The sequence below is a fragment of the Alnus glutinosa genome, chromosome 13, assembly GCF_958979055.1.
Source record: "Alnus glutinosa chromosome 13, dhAlnGlut1.1, whole genome shotgun sequence".
In the NCBI taxonomy this organism is placed as follows: domain Eukaryota; kingdom Viridiplantae; phylum Streptophyta; class Magnoliopsida; order Fagales; family Betulaceae; genus Alnus; species Alnus glutinosa.
The window spans coordinates 18,561,639-18,576,859 of NC_084898.1; the positions used below are offsets into that span (position 1 = coordinate 18,561,639).

At 43.4% G+C, this 15,221-nt stretch overlaps 1 protein-coding gene across 1 annotated transcript in view; it reads right to left on the bottom strand.

Annotated features, from left to right (window-relative positions):
- Nucleotides 1-15,221, bottom strand: part of LOC133854067 (uncharacterized) — a 66,961-nt gene that overhangs the window by 33,808 nt on the left and 17,932 nt on the right. The window contains exon 8 of the mRNA XM_062290098.1: nucleotides 8,171-8,266. Coding sequence (XP_062146082.1) covers nucleotides 8,171-8,266 — 96 coding nt within the window. The remainder of the gene's footprint in view (nucleotides 1-8,170; nucleotides 8,267-15,221) is intronic.

Consider the following 15,221-nt stretch of genomic DNA (forward strand, 5'->3'; position numbering starts at 1 on the left):
GAACCACCAAGCACTTATCACCAACGCAATCTCGGACAAAGTGGAAATCAATTTCCACATGCTTGGTACGAGTATGGAATAACGAATTAATGGACATGTAGGTGGCGCCAATATTATCACACCAAAGAGTTGGTGGAGAAGAGGTCCGAACACCAAGTTCTTGAAGTAGTGCCTAGATCCATAAGAGTTCGGCTGTGGTGTTGCAACAGCCTTATACTCTGCTTCTGTAGATGACCGAGAGACAGTAGGTTGTTTGCGTGAGCTCCAAAATACCAAATTTGAACCAAGAAATACACAATATGCACCGGTGGAGTGACGATCATCTGGACATCCAGCCCAATTAGCATCCGAGTAAGCTTGAAGAACATTGGAAGATGAGCGATGAAGAAGGAGCCCATGAGACAATGTATACTGCAAGTATCTGAGAATTCTTTTAACGGCTTGCCAATGTGGTTTAGGGGTCGATGCATGAATTGGCACACGCGGTTTACAACAAAGCTTAAGCTTGGTCTTGTGAGAGATAGATATTGTAGGGAGCCGACTGTACTGCAATAGAGAGACGGATCTTTCATTGGATCCCCTGAAAAGGCAGAGAGGACAGACAAGGAAGCCATTGGAGAAGTAATAGGCTTTGCTTCATGCATGTTTGTCTTCTTTAAAAGATCCATGATATAGCGTCGTTGAGAGAGAAGAAGACCCGAGTTCAGTTTGAGAACTTCAACACCAAGAAAATAATGTAAATCACCCAAATCTTTAACAGCAAAGTCAGCATTAAGGAGATGAAGCAAATCAGGGATGGCAGCTGGATCCGAAGTTGTGATGATGATGTCATTAACGTAAATAAGCAGAAATAAGGTGACCGACTTTGTTTTGTAAAGAAAAAGTGACGAGTCGGCCTTGGACCCGACAAACCCAAGTTGGATGAGCTTGTTACTTAACCTAGAAAACCAGGCTCTAGGCGCCTGTTTGAGGCCATATATAGCCTTGAGAGGCTTGCACACATGATGAGGAAAGTTAGGATTGATAAATCCCAGTGGCTGGACCATATGAACATCCTCGGATAAAAGACCATGAAGAAAAGCATTATGTATATCAATCTGCTTCATTGACCATCCAGCAGAATATGCAAGGGAAAGCACTGTTCGGAGTGTAGTGGGCTTAACAATTGGACTATAAGTTTCTCCATAGTCCACACCTGCTTGTTGATGGAATCCTTTGGCTACCAGCCGTGCTTTGTGTCTCTCAATGGATCCATCGGCTTTTCTTTTCAGTTTGAACACCCATTTGCATCCTATTAGATTTTGGGAGCCTTGTGGAGGTACAAGTGACCATGTCTGGTTATGTAGAAGAGCATTAAACTCAAGTTGCATTGCATTTCTCAATTCTGGAACATTCACAGCATTTGAGAAACAAGTCGGTTCCTGAGTGGCTGATGCATGCTGTGTTAATAAACCCCAAGGAGCAAGGTATCGGACAGTGCCATCTGTGAGCTGTCTTTGCTGAACGATATTGTTCATAGACCTAGTATGCATGGGATGTATAATCGGGCAGGAGGAGTTTCCTCATAGGAACTGGAACAAGAGCCGTGTGGTGCTGCAGAATTGGAAGATATAGATGAAGGTGGCGGTGAAGGAGGTTGTGTTGAAGATCGAGTGGGTAGAGGTAAAAGAATAGGAGGGAAAATAGGAGCTTGAACAGGAGTAGAATTAGGAGGAGTTGCAGAACCTTGAGAAGTATAAGGAATCGGGATTCATAGAATATGACATCCTGAGAGATGTATACTCGGCCATATTCTATGTGAAGGCATTTATAGCCTTTGTGATGTTGATTGTACCCAAGAAAAACGCATTCTTTTGAGCGTTGGGAGAATTTATGAGTGTTGTAAGGCCTGAGATTTGGAAAACACGCGCACCCAAATACTTTAAGAAACTTGTAATCAGGGACTTGATGAAATAATTTTTCAAAGGGTGACTGATTATTGAGCAATGGAGTTGGCATTCGGTTTATGAGATAACAGGAGTTAAGGCAAGCATCTTTCCAGAATTTTTGAGGGAGAGAACTCTTGGCCAGTACGGCTAGAGTGGTGTCAATTAAGTGTCTATGCTTGCGTTCGGCACACCCTTGTTGTTGGTGTGTATGAGGGCAAGAAAGACGATGTGTGACTGTGAGACTAAAAATAAGAGTAAAGATTGCGGTATTCACCCCCCCAGTCCGATTGCACATTGATTATTTTTGTGTTTAAGAGCCATTCAACCATAACTTGGAACTTAAGAAAGATAGACATGACATCTGATTTGGCTTGTAGAGGAAAAACCCAAGTAAAACAACTAAAGGCATCAATGAATGACACATAAATACGACTTCCGTTTATTGATAATGTTGGAGAAGGTCCCCATACATCGGAGTAAATTAATTGTAAAGGACTAGAAATTGAAGCACTAGATGAACTAAATGGCTGTTGATGACCATTGGCTTGTGCACATGCAGAGCAAGGGGATGAAGCCTTATTTGAAGAAACTGGAAGGTTGAATTGAGAAAGAACATGCTAAACTGTGCGAAAGGCAGGATGACCCAAGCGCTTGTGCCATGAAGCTGCAGAAGTGCGTTCACCGACAAAGGCTTGTTTTATTGACGAAGAACTGGTTGACGGGAGAAGTTGATAGAGACCATCTTCAGTTTGCCCTTGGTGGAGGATGGCCCTAGATTGAATGTCCTTAATCAAGAAATAAGATGAGTGAAATTCAAAAAATACAGAGTTGTCAAGGGCAAATTTCTGAACTGAAAGAAGATTTTTAGAGATGGATGGAACACAAAGGAGTTGGTTGAGGATAAATTTTTTTTGATAAGTAATAAACTGACTTTATTAAAAGCGTCAGGCGCCCCTTAGTACACCGGCAGTATACAAGACAACGCATTGCTTGAAAATAAAAAAAACACCCCTAAAAAAGGAAGAGAGAAACCCACCCAAGCCATCCCACGATAGCAAAAAACCCCAACCCAAACCCTCAAAGAACACACCACATACCCATCCAAGAACCCTCATAACCCAACACCCTAAGACACGACACCCGAACCCCACCTCCGACCCACACACTACAGAACCTGAGCCTTTCCTCTCCTACTCCAAGGACGCACACTCGCACCGTCATAGTTTATGGAACTCTTCAGATTCTGCAGTTCCCTCCTCCCTTTGTTCTTCTGCCGCTTCCCCATAGCATCCCGATGGAAATCCTCCTCAATGGCATCCAACAATGCCAGGGCCGAATCTTCATCCTCAGCACCATCGGACTCCCGCTCCAAGAGTAGATCGGGAGGAATTACGCCCAATGGGTGAGGAGAATCACCTATCTCTCCCTGATCCCACAATACAATCTCCCCGGTTGGGCTAAACCCTACCGGCCACTCCTGAGATTGGATTAATCCATTCACTTTGGGATTCTCACCCTTGCCATCTGTCATTGATATACAGTCGCTCAAAGGGGATGGATCTCTCGGGAGAAGGAACCCTCGCCGAAGGCCCACCCCCCCATTTGGCTTCGGCAATTTCTGACCCACAGACCCGACCAACGCCAGGGGAGTACCCGAACACTGTGTCATCGGCGAACACAAAGCAGTCACTGCCTCTTCAATCAGGGGAATATCCAGCTTACTCGCTTTTGCCTTCGATTTCCGCTGATACCTCATGACTGATTTTGTTTCGGACGGGTAAATGAGCGACCCACTGTCCGTCATCACTGGAAGAGACAATCGAATCCTCTCTCCCAACTCATCCGCCCCCACAGAGGGAAACTCAAATCCTTTAGGGCCCGGCTCCAGTCCCCCAAGCTTACCCGAGGATAAGCCACACCCAGACCTTTCTAGACGCAAGATGGGCTTCACCGCACACACTGAGATGTCTTCAACCATCGCCGTGCACCCGCTAGGAAGCTCTCCATTTTCCGACAGCCCTCCATTCACGCCAATCGTCATCTTCTCCGGCCTAGACCCATCTTGCCAGTCCAAAACATGATGAGCGGAAAGAGCCGTAGACTCCACCGGGGCAGCACCCTCCATCAACGACGAACCTCCCTTGAGCCCCCCACCGGTAGAACTCGACCTGTCCACGGCTTCCGGCGCCGAAGAGCCCAGTCCCGAAGATCCAGATTCCAACCTCGCTTCGTCGAGACCACTAATCTGCTCCGGGGAAGTCCTCTTAGCCTTCTTGGGCTTGGTCTTAGAGCCCAGCTTCTTATAACCAACCTTCCAACGTGGCCTACTAACTGAGGATATCCTGCACTGGCCCATTTTCAGCCCAACAGAAGATCTCCTTCTCCAGCCCACGTTTGACCCACTCACCCGATCCAGCCAAACTCCAACCTGTTCAAGAATCTTTCTGCAGACTCTGACATCGCTGTCCCTGCTGCTGCACTTTCTGACTTTTCGCACGTTGAAGCCATCGCCACCGAGATCTATCCCGGCCGGAACCACGCGGCTCTTCTCCCAAACGTAACAGTCCACCGCCTGCCGAATAATCTCGCAGGACCGGTCCTTTAACGTGAGCTGCTCCTCGCACCAGGCCGCCTCCTCCTGCGCGACCTTATTCCGGCCACCAGATGCAGAGATGGTTGGCGACGAGCGAACCGCCTCCGCGAAAGACAGAGGTCCCGCAGCCTTCCCGAACCAAACCCCCACCTTCTTCCCCCTTGACTTCTCTTCCGGCGAGGATCCACCGGGCCCGCACCCTGCCGCAGTACCAACCACATCTAAGGCCTTACGCAGCTCAGTGATGAACTTGATCCAACCCCATCCACCCCGCCCCTCAGGAATGCGAAGAAACCCTCTATGAACGCCCACCCCATAGACCGCTACCTCCATAAACCTGCCATTAATGTTACCTCCAGTGCGTACTATCGTCACCTTCTCCCCTTCCCGGAAAGATTTGACAGAATCGGCCATACCATTTCCCCCCCTCAGCACCTCCATAGTCGAACCCAGCCATTCGATGCACTGGTTGCTCAGAAATACCGCACCGGAATAAAATTTCCGATTTTCTTCCACCCTTAGCACTGACGCCCCTTCATAAACCGAGAAGACAAACGCTTTTGCCTCCACCAGAAATCGTCTCTCCATCCCTCACAGCCCTAGCGTGACTCGCCTCAGGAAAAGATGAATAATGCAGAACCAACATGAGAAATAGGCAAACCTGTTCCATCCCCTACTTGGATCTGCTCCTGGCCGTGATATTCCTCATGAGATAAGTTGAGGTGCTGTAGCTCGTTAGTGACATGATGTGTAGCACCTGTGTCCGAATACCAGACATCCTCTGCTGGTAGTGTTGGTGTTGAGTAGTAGGCCTGTGGAGAAGGGGGAGGTTGCTAATCTGGAATAGACTCCTGTCAATGGTAGCAACGAAAGGCAATGTGGCCTATTTTCCCGCAAATCTGGCAAGTAGGACAGGAACCGGTAGCAGCATCAAGAGAAAAATAGGATCCACGGCCACGGTAACCCCTGCCTCGAGGTGGGAAGGAGTGGTTTGTAAAATTTGCAGCAGCCGGAGGAAGATCAAGGGCAGAGGTCTACTGGTCCAGGCGCATCTCGTGAGCCAGTAGATGACCATAGAGTTCATCTATGGATAAGGGGTCAACCCTGGTTGTGACAGATGTCACAAACGGGTCATATTCGGAGCCAAGACACTTGAGGAGAAAAGAGACGCTCTCAAAGTCATTAAGAGGTTGTCCGGCAGCAGCGAGAGTGTCACTGAGAGTCTTGATGGTTTGGAAGTATTCTGTAATGGAGTTGCTACCTTTCTTTACTGTGGCAAGCTGAAAATATATTTGCATGACTCTAGCACGGGCTTGAGATGCAAACATGGAAAGCAGAGTGGACCAGAGAGCTGCCGAGGAGACGCTGCCAACTGCATGGACCATGTAGGGTTTGGTCAATGTGGAGATAAGGATGCTGAGTATCATCTGATCACGCTGGTTCCACATAAGAAATTATGGGTTGACAATTGTGGCAGGGGCTCCAGCATCAGTTGAAGGATTCGGAATCGTTTGAGGAGGAGGCTAAGATGAGCCATCAAGAAAGCCATAGGCGTCCTGTCCTTTGATGTAGGCGAGAGTCTTGTGTTTTCCACACCATAAAGTTTCCTTTGAGAGTTTGATATGAAGATTCGGATTCATGTTGGGTATGGTAAAGACAACTGGTTGCGGTTGGGGAGGTGGGAGATGAGGTTGAGTAGCTATGGAAGCCACCGAACTAGCAGAAGCACTGGATTCGGAATCAGAATGAACCATAGCTCAAGACGTGTCTTTGAGATGGCTCTAATACCATAATAGAACATAGAAATTATGGAAGCTGAAACCTTGCTCTTTACCGAGCATTCATTGATCATATATAGAGTTTCATTATAGAGTTTGAGATAAACACTAACTCTAGTCTAGCAACCGGTTTCTACCTCTAAATACATTCAAACTATAACACTTGAAATCTTATCTAGCTATGATACTATTGCATTTGGATAGAAGTAGAGGACTTCTTAGGAGAGTCCCGGTTGGACACCTCCACAGATTGAGCCGCACAAGACTCCTGCTGGGACTTTGAGTCTTGTGCGAGAGGTGTTCTAATAGAGTGTGTGAATTGCTATGGTTGAAGATACAATTGAAAGAGCTTGGCTATGATTCTAAAGATTTCATGAGACTGTATTGTGACAACAAAGTTGAAATTAGCATTGCTCACAATCCAGTCCAACATGATTGAACCAAACATATTAAAATTGACTGACATTTTATTAAAGAAAAACTACGAGTCAGTATAATCTGCACATCATATGTGAAAACAGCAGAACTTTTGTTGATATTCTAACAAAAGGAGTGTCAAGTAGCTCCTTTCGTGCAATTTTAAGCAAGTTGGGCATGCTAGATATCTTTGCTCAGCTTGAAAGGGAGTGTTGATGTGTTTATTTTATGTTATTTCATTATTATAATATTGAGGAAATTTAGGTACTTTTACAATATGTGGCAGCTATAAATAAAATATAAGCAAGAGGAAAACCCTAACTCTGGTGTTCTTTTCTCAAACTCTTTTCTACCTATCTGCTGTTTTTCTTTGCTCTCTTTTTTTCCAACTTAATCCTCAATGAAGATTAGATATTTGTAAATAAAACATGCAAAGAAGGTAAAAGCAATGGAACGCTCAAGTAGAACAATGATTACTGATTAAACGAAAAGAAAGAACTGTAAACTTCAAAATCTTTGTTAAGGAGAAAAACCAAAGAAAGTAAAAGAAAAATAACTATTCAAATTTCCTTAGCAAGAACGATGACATGGATTTAATATGAAATGGCTCATCCATTTCCAAGTCACTACAAAGTATTTCCAAAATTTCTTCCCAAAAACAAAGTATTTCCAATTTATTGTTCTTCATAATTTGAGTATCTAGCAAAATATAGACCCTAACATGAAACAAATTAAGTATTGCATTCTTCAAAGAAGAGTAGATAATTGCAAACCACACATTAACTATTCCATCTGAATTCATAAAACAAACAATCATAATCCTGGATTATATTACTAAAAAATATGACCAAAAAAAAAAGTGATGGAACTTTATCAAACTATGATTTTGGTCCCTGATTTAAGTTCAGATTTCAATCCATGAACTATTGATGGTTTTAGTTTAGTTCTTGAAATTTTAAAAATATCTTAAATTTACATCTACCTTACCTTACAATAGTGTGCCAACGATAATTACTTATCTGGTCTAGTCTAAAAACATTAGCATATATTGAGACCCATGAATTCATTATTTAAAGAAAAAGTAAAATAAATAACAATTGTGGTTTCAAACATGTGTGTTACGTGTCTTTATATATATTGATCTTTTTACGTCACCCTATGGCCTATTAGTATAGAAACAAATTATACCAATGATGACATTAAAATGGGGTAAGGGTAATACTAAGTCATTTTTAAAATTTCAAGTCCAAATGACCAAATTGAAGAAATCAATAGTTCAAGGAAATATCGAAACTAGCATAGTTTAGGAATATATTAACCTAGAACTTTTGCTGAAGGGAAAACAAAAACAAATAAAAGAAAGAAAAAACTCTGTGATTAAACTAAATTGAAATGGCCAAGAATTTGTGTCTTATGGGATTGTCGTATAGAAAGACCATTCAAAGAGGACATGCCTTGTCAAATGTGAAACAACGAAAACCATCCATGTAATCGATATCCATCCATATGACATCACAAGGTAAACCTTTCTCCCGGAATGTTTTGGCAATCTGCAAAAATAAGTTGTGCAATAATTAAGAAAAGTAAAGGATAAATACTGCTTAAACTAGAATTGTTTGTAGATAGCCCGAAAATATAACACAATGAACTATTCCCTCCTTCCCACAACAGGTGAAAATTTGTTAAATGACATGTATTTTAAAAAATGAACAGAAAAATGTTCCTTAAATGCCCAATATCAAGTGGAACACTACCAAACATACATTTTTTTGATAAGTAATTGAACACTACCAAACATACATGGTCCATCTAAAGGTACTTTAGAAAGACGTTTATCTTTATTTTATTTCATTAAAAATCCCATCATTTTTAAACTATCATCTATAATGGGCCGGCAGGAGTGACAACGATCAGCATTTTGCTTTCTCCTTATCAAAGAAATAGAGAACAAATTAAAAAAATCTGTCCATATTATATTTGTCAACATATAGTCAACCTTATTCACATATATCACCAAAAAAAAAAAAATTTGATGAATAATAATTTATTAAAAGCGAAAGGCGCCCATGAATAAACAAGCAGCATACACAAGAGGCTCTAAAACGAGCAGAAAACCCAAACCCTCCAACCAAAGACCCACAAACCTAAAACCCTCAAACCCAAACCCCACGAAATAGCAAAGCCCCAAAAAAACCCCCAAAGCCCTCAACGCTAAACAGCTTGAAATTTGCCTTTCTCCTCGCTTATTGGATGCACCCTTTGTATCATAGTTGATAGAGCACTCCAAGTTTTGAATCTCCCATTTACCCTTTACCTTCTGAGGGGTACACACTGCCCCTGCTTGCACTGTGTTAGAAGTCCCAGCTACGGATGGGGAAGGAAGCCAAATCTACAGTCTTGCCAAGGCCCGTACCTTCAAGAACCAACCCAGAAACATTCAAGTGGACAGAGGGGGAAGAAGCCATACTTGGAGCTTTACCCATAACTACCGGCTGCCGAGAATTAAGAAAGCCTCGTTGGAAAGTACTTACAGCCAGTTTGTGCATCCCCCCGTCACTGAGTCTCATCGTCACTGTGGAAGGAAAGACCAAGTCCTGAGATTCCAGTGTTGTCTGGATGAAAACCACCGACGAGGTGGATCCATCGACACCATCGGACCTCAATGGACCAGACCCATTCGAAGTCCCCTCCAGATTTACCGAAGCTACCCCAACCATCAGAGACACATCCAGCAAATCCTCCGTCGACATCTCCGGTATTCTCGAAACCTGATCTGAAAGCACCGGCAATTCCTCTGTCAACTCCTTTGACTCAGACCCATCCCTGAAGTTGGGATTGGGCTTACAAGTCCGTTTGGAAACAGTTTGACAAGGCTTGCGGATGGTAACAGGCTTGCGCATGACCCAGCCCATACTGCAACCCAAACCTTACCAGGCTAGCCCAAAATGAAGCCATGGTCCGGTCCAATTCCCCTAGAACCTTCTCGAATTTTCCCTTCCACGCCCACAGGAGAGAGAGCAGTGCCTTCTTCTTGCTCTGAACCACCCTACCCCCTTCCTCAACAGCTGAAGGAATGGCTTCAGCATGACTGTCTCCCTCTTCGTCGTCTACACCCAACTGTTGAAATGGATTATGTGACGGAATCTTCTTCGCGAGAGGTTCAGAAGACAGCTCCACCCCAGGACCAGGACCGGAAAAGGGAGGACCTTTCATGACTTCGAAAAAAGCCAAAACCTTGCTTAGCTCCCCAGAGAATCTACCGCATCCACGCCCATCTGGCAGCATGATATACACTCTCCGACCCCCCTCACCTTGAACCGCCACTTCCAGAAAATGATCGACCATGTTACCTGCCCTCTTGACGGTGACGACATTTGAAGCCTCTCGAGTATATCTCATAAATTCCTCGACTCAGATATGCCTCAACACCTCTTCCATCGTCTCTATCAGCCAAGCCACACACCTCGGGCCCAAAGAGACAGCCCCAGCATAGATTTTCCTCCTTTCTTGTAGCCGGAGCTCCGTCATACCTATAACCCCCAAGAAGGCAAAAGATTTCGCCTTTATGAAGAATCAATTCTCCATGCCCAAACTCAAACAGCCAACCCAGAAGAAACTCGTACCATCGCCAAAGAAGAAAACCACCCAGCCACAAAACCCGCCAGCCAAAGCCACTTCACGATCTAACCAGAGTGATCCAAAATCACACCTCTGCTGCTCAAACTCTGACCTCGCACAACAGCCGAGCTCCTGGATGACGAAACGTAGCAGACCCCTAGCTTGACGCGCTTTCACAAGTCACCGCTAGGGGGGCGAGAGAAAAAGGAAGATGAGAGTAGAGAGGAGAGAGAAGGGAGCGTTCAGACCTAAAACTGCTCGACAATGGTGGGTCTCTTATCTTTTCCAAGGCTCGCTAAGCTTCATTTTTAGCTTGCAAGCTTAAGGCTTTAAAAGTTGATTTAAAGAGATGGAATGAGGAGGTGTTTGGCAATGTAGTGAAGATGACGAAGATCCTTTTGGAAGAGCTACGTATTCTTGGAATCATAGAAGAAGGGAAGACCTTAGGGGCTGAGGAGAGTTTGAATAAGACGGAAATTGTTAGCAAATTAGAGAGAACTATTCTTATGGAGGAAGTGAGTTCCAGGCAAAAATCTAGGAACTTGTGTCTTAAAGAGGGTGATAAGAGCAAGAAGTTTTTTCATAGAATGGCCAACTCCAACAGAAGAAGGAAGTACATTGACTCCTTGTTGATTGGCGGTACAATTTCTACTAACAGTCGGAGATCAACAAGCACAGTGTCCAGTTTTATCAAAGTTGTACACCAAGCAGCTCAATTGGAGGCCTAGGGTGGATAGCCTTCCTTTTGATTCCTTTGATGAGGCAAAGGCTAGGTGGTTGGCAAGAGATTTTGAGGAAAAGGAGGTGTGGGAGGTAGTGAAAGCTATGAACGGTGACAAGGCGCCAGGCCCTGACGGTTTCTCTATGGCTTTCTTCCAAACATGTTGGGTTGTTTTGAAATAGGACATCATGAAGGTCTTTCATGAATTCCATGCTAGTGGTAAGTTTGACAAGAGCCTAAATGCTACGTTCTTGACCCTCATTCCGAAGATTCCAAGGGCTGTTGATCCTAAAGATTTTTCGCCCAATCGGTCATGTGGGTAGCATTTACAAGATTAGTGCTAAGATCCTAACAAACAAGCTCAAGATGGTGTTGGAGAAGATTATTTCTAAGTCACAACATGCATTTATCCGAGGTAGGTAGTTCCTAGATCCTATTCTTATTGCCAATGAATGTCTTAATAGTATATTAAGATATGAAGATCCCAGGGTTATTTGTAAAATGGAGTTAAAAAAAAAGCATATGAACATGTTAATTGGGATTTTTTGCTATATATGCTGAGAAGATGTGGGTTTGGGGGGACATGGTGCTCTTGGATAGCTCATTGTATTTCCTTGGGCGTTTCCCAATGTTGGTGAACGGCTCTCCCACACACTTTTTTAGCAGCTATCGTGGCTTGATGCAAGGGGACCCTCTGTCTCCTCTGTTGTTTGTTATTGTGATGGAGGCATTGGGTAGATTGATCTCAGCTGCTGCGAGTGGAGGTTTGTTTCCAGGCTTCTCTGTAGGGACAGGATTGACATCTCTCACCTTCTGTTTGCTGATAATACCCTGATTTTGTTGAAACTACCGACATACTGTGATTCTCTCTTATTTATTTTGATTGTAATATTGTCTTTATTTCTTTCCATATTAGTCTATAGGTTTTTTCTATTTAAACCTATGCAATTGTATGAAACAAACACAATCAATAAGAATTTATTTCTCTCTTGTTCGTTCGTTATTTTCTACTTGGTATCAGAGCCGAATTAGGGTTCCTTTGTTTTTTGGGTTCTTTGTTTGTTTTCTCTACCCGCGGTCGTGCGACGTCTTTGTGATTGTGCAATGGTTGGGGATTAGAAACTACGGCGTGTTTGCTGATCTCTTAGGCAAGGTTGGGGATTAGAAACTTGTTGAGGTTCAATCATGCTCTGTTAGGTAATGACTTTGGTGCTATGGGCTTGAGAGAAAGGCTTGGTGGAGAGTGGTGGCAAACGCAAAATATGGGAGTTCTTGAGGTTGGTGCTCTACGGAACCTGTTGGAGTGTATGGGGTGGGGTTACGGAAGAATATTATGAGGGGTTAGGAGAAGTTTTCAAGTCTTACTAGATTTGAGGTGGGAGATGGCTCCAAGGTTAGATTATAGCATGATCTATGGTGTGGGGATATGGTCCTTAAGGAAGCCCGTCTGGGTTTATTTAGTATTGCGCCTGCAAAAGATGCTTTTGTTGCGGATCACATGGAAATTCCTGGAGGTTCCATTTAGTTGAACATGAGCTTTGCTAGAACGACTCATAATTGGGAGGTGGATGTCTTTACCTTGTTATTTCAAGTGTTGTATATAGGGAAAGTGAGATGGGAATGCGAAGACAAGCTGTGGTGGGTCCCTTCCAAAAAAGGGTCAGTTGGTATTAAATCCTTTACAGTGTCATGACTTGAAGTGAAAGTTTTTGCTTCTCCTGGAGAGTGTTTGGCGGACTAAGTTTCTATTGAGGGTAGCCTTTCTTGGTTGGTCGACGGCCCCTAGGAAAGATCCTTACTATGGACAATCTTCGGAAGTGGTGCATCATTGTAATGGATAGATGTTGCATGTGCGAAAAAATTGGGAGTTTGTGGATCATCTTTTTCTTTATTGTGAGGTTGCTTGTGTTATGTGGGTAGAAAATAAAGAACGAAAAGAGAGAAAGAAATTCTTATTGCTTGTAATAGTTTCATACGATTGCATACGTTTAAATAGAAGAAACCTATAGACTAATATGGAAAGAAATAAAGACAATATTACAATCAGAATAACTAAAGAAGAATCATAGTACTAGACATTCTCTTTGTCAACATATCCACCAATTGTTCTCTTGTCTTCACATATGGTGTGCAGATGATACCTTTTTTTTTTATAAGTAAGAATTCATTGAAAAGCGCAGAGGGGCGCAACCCTAGTACACAGGAAGTATACAAAAGAGCCCCTAGACAGAGAAAATAAAAGAACAAGAAAGTAAAAAGTCAGCGAACAACATACTACCCGGGCTATGCGCCGACACCCAAAGATATAACATATTAAGCACATTTCTACAAAGAGCCCCAATCGAAACCTCCACATCCTCAAAAAACCTAGAATTTCTCTCACGCCACAAGCCCCACAAAACACATAAAGGAACCTGCTTCCAAATACGGAAAACAGGACCATGACCTAGCAAAGTGCCCCAACCAGTCAATAAATCCAAGACACTACTAGGCATAACCCACTCCACCCCAAACAAGCTATAAAAAAAAACTCCAAACAACCCGTGCCACATCACAATGAAGAAGAAGGTGATCAACGAACTCCCCATGCTTCTTACACATAACACACCACTCTACCACCACAATACCACGCCTACGCAAATTGTCATGAGTTAAGATCTTTCCTAAAGCTGCTGTCCAAGCAAAGAACGCCACCCGCTTCGAAGCTTTAACACGCCAAAAACCCTTCCAAGGAAAAGAGGCCGCCTCGTGACAAACTAAAGCTTTGTAGAAAGTCTTCACTTCAAAATTCCTCCTCTTGGAAAGATTCCACACCACCCTATCAACCTCCCCATGCCAAACCCAAGTAGAGTATAACTGATCAAAGAAGGACATCACCATCTCCACCTCCCAATCCTGAGCATAGCGCGTAAAGAGAACATTCCAATGAACCACGCCTCCTAGCACAGACAAATTATCCACCACCCAAGCATCAGGAGAATGCGCAATAGAGTACAAAGCTGGATAACAGAGCTTGAGAGGCTTGTCCCCACACCAAAGATCATGCCAAAAGCGAATATGAGACCCATCACCCACCTCAAACCGCAAAAACTTGGCAACACTATCCCACCCCCTTCGAATAAACTTCCAAACACTGACACCATAAGGCCCCGTAACCGGTAAAGAACACCAACCTCCCCTCACACTCCCATACTTCACCTCAATCATCGATCTCCACAAAGCATCGCGCTCCTGAGAAAACCTCCAAATCCATTTCCCCAATAAGGCTTGATTAAAATTAATAACATTACGAACACCCAATCCACCAGCCTTAATTGGAGTACAGACTCGACGCCAATTGACTAAATAAAATTTAGTCTCATCACCCAAACCACTCCACAGAAACTCCCTTTGAAGCCGCTCCAGTTTCTTAGCTACACTCACAGGAATAGGGAACAAAGATAAGTAATAAGTAGAAATGCTAGAAAGAGTACTGTGAATCAAAGTCACCCTTCCACCCTTGGACAAATATAGTTTCTTCCAACTAGCCAACCTTCGTTCCACCTTCTCAATAACCCCATTCCAAATAGAAATAGATTTGAACGACGCCCCCAACGGCATACCCAAATAAGTCATCGGCAGAGACCCAATTCTACAACCCAGATTATGAGCCAAAGACTCCACATCTTCCACCTCGCCAATAGGGACCAATTTGGATTTGTCTAAATTGATCCTCAACCCTGACACTACTTCGAAACATAAGAAGGTACACCTCAAATTTCAAACATGCTCGACCTGTGCTCCACAAAAAATTAAGGTATAAGATGATACATTTTTGGGGTTTTTCTTTAATTAAGTGTTAATCAATTTCAACACGCTTGGTTTAATCATGTTGGACTAGATTATGAGCAATACTTTTTTTTTTTTTTTGATAAGTAAGAAGACTTTATTAATGAAAGCGTAAGGCGCCCCTAGGTACACAGGCAGTATACAAGGAGAAACCTAAGCTAACCCACAAAAACCCAAAAAAACCAACAAGAACCAAAACAATCCACACCCCACCCAAGAACAAACCCAACCAAGAACAAGGCAAGAGTCACAATACAATTGCATTGAGTCCTTGGAGTCAAACCCAAGCTCTGTCAAGAGTATTTTCAACCATAATGTTTCATACACTCCTTGAGCCA